The sequence below is a fragment of the Adiantum capillus-veneris genome, chromosome 7, assembly GCF_014529385.1.
Source record: "Adiantum capillus-veneris isolate H3 chromosome 7, ASM1452938v2, whole genome shotgun sequence".
In the NCBI taxonomy this organism is placed as follows: Eukaryota; Viridiplantae; Streptophyta; class Polypodiopsida; order Polypodiales; family Pteridaceae; genus Adiantum; species Adiantum capillus-veneris.
Window position 1 is genome coordinate 105,636,320 of NC_140937.1, and position 5,541 is coordinate 105,641,860.

Genomic DNA, 5,541 nt, shown 5'->3' on the forward strand with positions numbered 1-5,541 from the left:
GCTGAAGGCAACCCCTCTAAGAAAAGGCATTAAAAATGCCCTGCAATTACAAAATGGGAGGAAGAGATGCTCAAAAAAAAATCCCCAATGCAAAACATCTATACCTCACAGACAACCAGCGCATGGTAATGGAGACAGCAGAAGCAAACAAGGGCAAAGACTGCAAGGTAAGATGAAGAGAAGCCAATACTGCACTCCAGAAAGAGTAACCTACTCACAAAGAGCACACCAACACCAAGGAAAGAGGAGCCAGGATGGTGTCTGAAAGATAGGATCACCCCCTAAAGTATGGCCAACATGGAACTCCAAAAGAGAGGCGCAACAAAACATCATCCTACCAATCCGTCACCGCTATCAAAAGCCTGCAGAATACAACCTCAAACTTTTCCAAAAGGTGTCACAGAAACGCAATCCAATTTGCACAAGTAATTTCTGGTCCAACCCACAGGTAGTAAAGTTGTGGAACTCGACCGAGCTGCAACTGTGGAGTTGGGGTAGGTGAACAAGATGCACAAATTTCTGAGCAGCAAAATGCATGAACTAACAAGAGCCCAGCAACAACGCACATATTCAATACCACAGACACAAACAACACAAAAGAAACACACACACACCTTCACCACACTCCCACGCGCGCACACGCCCACAACAAGTAACACAGCCTTAGCAGAAAGAAAGTAACCAACAACCAAAACAAAGGGGGAGGCACGGTGCTAAGATCAGCCTTTTAATCATATAAAAAATTGTTTTGCACTACTTATTCAATCATTTTTTCACCTTAAGGTCATTACTACAGTGAGTCTCTCTGAACCAAAAAACTACAGCTTCACTGCATAGTGTGTTGGAAATAACATGTTACCAACCAATTTCCTTCATTATCGTCGTACACACTTAAAACGGAGCGCAAAAATGCCAATATGTTACAACACTCGACTCCATACATCATCTGGTTTCTTATTGAAATCTTCACCCTAGACAACAATGAGCCAAGGGTGAACACTAGACAAAAATAGCCAAAAGGCTCTATGCAGAGCCTTCTGAACAAGAGCTGACACAACACCATGTTGTAAGCTCATGACCCTCCTCTCCAGCATAGCCCAGAGATCAGTGACAGCCTGTATCAGGTAGAGCCCTAACCAGGTTTTGACCAATATGCAAAGACCAAATGACTGGATCCGACACGGCAGCACTATAGCTTCAATGCTATAAGTGACTACGCTAAGTGCATAGGATAGGACTGCTCACATGGACCTATATTCCAATGAGCCACAATGAGACAGAGAGGATTAAACCCCGTATGCAAACAATTCAAACAATCTTACAAGGAAGGTAATATGGGAGGCTTCCACAGTCAACCCAAAAGCTACCGAGAGAGAACACGACTGATGATTGCCAGGGCCCAATCTGCGGTCTCTTTCAGCTGTTGATCATCTGATGACTGACATTCCTGTAGAAAACTTTGATAAGAGGATGAGTTTTGGAACAACACAGCTGCATGTGGTCCCAATGTATCAGCCAAGTCGCCAAGTACACCCACTGCCGCCTTAGTCACAGCATCATCTCTGTAGAACATACATAAGGAGAGAAATAAACAGTCAAGATACATAACTTGGAAATCCAGGATAAGTCACACTCTCTTTGCCAAAGCAACTTCCAGCCTACTTAAATGAAAGATCCGAACCCTTCCTAAATGGGTTTCATGCAAGTATAAAGTAGCACTATAGTCCCTCAAGAAAATGAAACAGTCGAAGATTCATTTGACAAAAGAAGCCACACATACATAGCTACACATTACAGCCTACAGCACAACTTACACAGAATGTTACCAAATGCACTCCCTCAGCTGACCAATGCCACAAATTAGTTGCGATCTGGACACATCGATTTCTGCTATGAACGGTGTTTCCAAAGAAAGGCACATACCTGTGAGGATCATCACAAATACTCTCAATAAACTGGAGAATATGGCCAGCATACTGGACCATCAGCTCTGATTTGGTGTTCTTGAATCCCTGCATTATACCTGAGTATGCTTCCAGAATCCCATTTCGAAGTTGGTTATAATAATCAATAAGCTCATCATCATCGTTTGCACTTTGAGCTGAGAGCTCAGCAGCCCCCTGCAACATGGGCATGGCATAGACTAGATATTTCTCAAAATTTTCTCCTATAGCCAGAGCAATGTCTCCAAAACAAGAGAAAATAGGTGGCTTCACAGATCGATGCAAGTGGCTACTAGAGAGGTCTTTCAGTAGTTGAGTCATGATGCCATCACAATAAGGTAAGACTTTGTCATCTAAAGCACGACAGATATCACCAACAACACCGACCGTGACTGCACAAACCTGGTATTCCTCAAAGTTTTGCAGGCCCATATTTAAGTATTTGTAAAAATCTTGCATGTACTTTGCAAACTCCACCCCAGTTGCATAAGCCAGGGCACCTATTGCAAGCATGGCTTCTTCATGTACTGTGGCACTTCTACATGAAAATACCCGAAGAAAGAGCCCCATCATCTGGTCGGCATACTGAAGGACACCAAACTTTGTTAACTCTAAAGCTGAGAGTTTCTGTATTATGACCTGCAACACCCCACAAAGTGAAGCCTGCAGCTCATTTTGCTTCTCTCGGTCATCTGAAGAAAAGATCGGCATGTCCAAAGTGTTGCTAAGCTTCTGCAAGATAGCTGGTAGAAGCTGCATAATAACAGAAGCGGTGTCCTCTGTTGAGCACCGCACAATCTCATTTAATGTCTCGTATGATGATGTCCTCAAACGGGACTCACCAGCATCCTCTCGATCTGTAGCTGCGAGAAGCATTTGAATGATGCCTTGAAGGTAAGGCGATAAGGGAGAAGTTGGGCCCCCTGACTCTTCATAGCCCTGAGCAAGAAAATAAATGGCTCCACAGATCTTTTCAGCAACATTGGGCGCATCCTTGATCCCCTCTGACAAGACCTCTACAATAAGAGACAGATTGTTTTGATTTACAACTGGAGTATCGACACTTGGGCCATGAAGGAACTCAAAGATCCTGCGTAATGTCCATGCTGTAGTGTCCTTAACATGGGTGTTCTGATCTTTCATGGCATTAAGCATGAAATTAAAAGCAACCTGAACAAGAGGCGTGAGCTGCTCAAGAGAAGGACCCTCCAAGATTGATCCAAACGCATACGTCGCAGCTTCCCTAAACCTCCAGTCTGGTTTGGCAATATTTTCCTGTACATAGGGCATCACAAGTGGGACAATATCATCTCCAACAGTGCGAGCTACCAAGCCCAAACAGGTACCTCCAGCCATGGCCAGATTCCACGCACCCTCTTCTTGATCTTGATCCTCCTCTTGCTTTGTCAATGTCTCCAACAACATTGGCACAAGAGCAGGAAGAGCTTGCTTGATGAATTTGAAATATGGAACCTCTGAATCCCCTGAGAATTCAGCGCCATACTCCTCCTGGGCCTCAATTTCTTCATCACATATAGAGCTCCAAAACTCCAATGCCTGGAGTGCAACCCCCTCTTCGTCCTCACGCACTGCTTTGGATGTTATTGTGAACAAATCTCCCATATATGGTGAAAGCTTGGAATAGTAGGTTGAGGAGATTGAGACAAGGCATTCAAAGGCTGCTTGCCGAATCTTCACATCAGCTGAGAGGGTAGCTTCGCAAATTACTCGCATGATGTAGTCCCTCTCCATATCATTATCAAAATTGTTTTGAGCAAAATCAAGTGCATTGTAAAGTGCACGTGTCGCTGCAAGTCGAACATCATTGTTGATCTCAGATGTATTCATTCCTTGAACAACTGCAGTAAGGATGGAATTTACTTGTTCCTGCGCAAGTACCTCAGATGGTATCTCCTCGCAAACATAGCCAAGGGTCTCTAAAGTTGCCTGCTTAAGTTGAGCAGGTTTCTGCGCTTGAGGAGTCCCCATGTTTGCTAAAAGAGAGCTGACAAGCTCAGGCCACTCTCTCAATGGGAGCTCGATGGCAGCCACCTTTGCAATAACTTGAGCAGATGTATGGCTGGCATCCTTCACAGGTGATGACAATGTCACTAAAAGAGCCCCTTTAATTTGGGACTTTAAAGTATTATCAAGAGAGATCCATGCTTGGACAAGCTCTGTTTTGCGTGAAGCTTCCTTAGCATCAAGAGAATTCTTCAGAATTAATCCTGCAAGCCTGCGACTTTCGGGAGGCTTTTCATTGTTAGCAAGCTCATGGGCCAAAGATAGTAGAAAGACTGGAAAGTTTTGCTCTTGAAACTGCTTCAAGTTGTCCTCTGCCAATTTGCGAACTGACCCATCCGACGACTGGGCATTCAGGAGGATTTGGGTCACCTCGAAAGCCATGCTGCAAAGACAACAGTGCACCCAGTTCAGTCAAAACAAACTTGTAGAAAACCCAAAAAGAGTCACAGCCATCCAGATGTTGAACAGTACACATAAAAACAAGCAGGGCATCATGTACTAAAGGGAGCCCCAATACATAAATCCAAACTTGTGCAAAAGGTAGCTGAGGTACTAATCCTCAGAAGTAAAGGCCATAACCAAGGTACAAGCAAAGGCCGTAACATGCATGCATTGTCAGAAAAGACCAGTGATCTATATAGCAACTACGTCTGCTCCTCCTATGCCAATAATAGGCCCCAGAGAAACAGTGATTGATGGGAAAGCACGCTTATAAATGTAGGTGATTGACTAAATTTTCTCCATGGATGATCAAACACATTACTCGCGCCCATATTTAACAGATACAGCAGAATACAGATGAACTGGTATATCCCAGGGTACAAAAGCCTTTCCTGACAGTCATCTTAGCGTTTCAAAAGCAGAACAGACCCTGCACAGATATGATCCACTGCATATGAATGAATCAGTGGCGGTTCTGCGGAATCAGAGAGATCCAATTCAATTATACAGAAGCTACTTAACGTTCGGATTACGAAATTTAAGAGCCTGAAAGAGTAAAGAATACCTTGCACAGCTTTGTCCTCCTGCCCTTGATTTCTGAAGCGAGAAGAAAAGATCACGGCTTTCCGCGCCTGACAGAAATCAACCCACGACGCCAAAAGAACAAATTTGCCAGGAAAGATCTTGTTGTGAGCTCGCGATCGGGATGGGGCGATGCAGGAGTTATTTATTTAAAATTACAGGCACCCTCTCCCGTTCTCTCTCTTCCTCGCGCTATCTTCGCTGTCAGTGTCCCTATATCGCTTGTACTAATCCCTTTTGCTCTTGTCTCCACACGATTCTAATTTTGCCTTGCGAGCCCTTTACTCTAGAAAGTGAGATCTTGTTAAACTTTTAAAAGTTTAACCAGCAGCGCACGGGAAGGGGCATTGAGAGGGGAGATATGTGTGTGTGTGAGTGTGTGTGTGTGTGTGTTGGGGGGGGGGGGGGGGGGGAGCATCATTTGGTTTATATGCTCTATGTCGAGCAATCTCTAAGGCATGCTTCAATAGACAAAAGTATTTGCAATCCGTGATTGTGAATCGTGAACTCTCATAGTGATTTTTCATAATGTACTCGATTGTGTCAGACC

At 44.2% G+C, this 5,541-nt stretch overlaps 1 protein-coding gene across 3 annotated transcripts; it reads right to left on the bottom strand.

The window, feature by feature from the left end:
* Positions 1-855: 855 nt before the first annotated feature.
* On the bottom strand, positions 856-5,237 carry LOC147454372 (importin subunit beta-1-like). Of its 3 annotated transcripts, XM_086516360.1 has the most exons (4): positions 4,975-5,237; positions 2,024-4,350; positions 1,815-1,923; positions 1,423-1,562 (listed from the first exon to the last, which is right to left on the bottom strand). In XM_086516360.1, the coding sequence occupies exons 2-3, from the start codon at positions 4,347-4,349 to the stop codon at positions 1,823-1,825; spliced, it is 2,427 nt and encodes an 808-aa protein (XP_086372486.1). In that variant the 5' UTR covers position 4,350; positions 4,975-5,237; the 3' UTR covers positions 1,423-1,562; positions 1,815-1,822. The 3 variants fall into 3 exon arrangements, with proteins under 3 accessions (XP_086372484.1, XP_086372485.1, XP_086372486.1); XM_086516358.1 differs by lacking the exon at positions 1,815-1,923 and having other exon boundaries at positions 856-1,562; positions 1,924-4,350; positions 4,975-5,230; XM_086516359.1 differs by having other exon boundaries at positions 1,420-1,562; positions 1,815-4,350; positions 4,975-5,236.
* Positions 5,238-5,541: the final 304 nt, after the last annotated feature.

What these genes read in the sequence shown, in the direction of transcription:
- LOC147454372 (XM_086516358.1), bottom strand. Translation starts at nt 4,349, where the DNA reads ATGGCTTTCGAGGTGACCCAAATCCTCCTGAATGCCCAGTCGTCGGAT. An exon ending in ATTTGTGATGATCCTCACAG is followed by an intron (nt 1,563 to 1,923) that starts GTATGTGCCTTT and finishes TATGTTCTACAG; the next exon opens with AGATGATGCTGTGACTAAGG.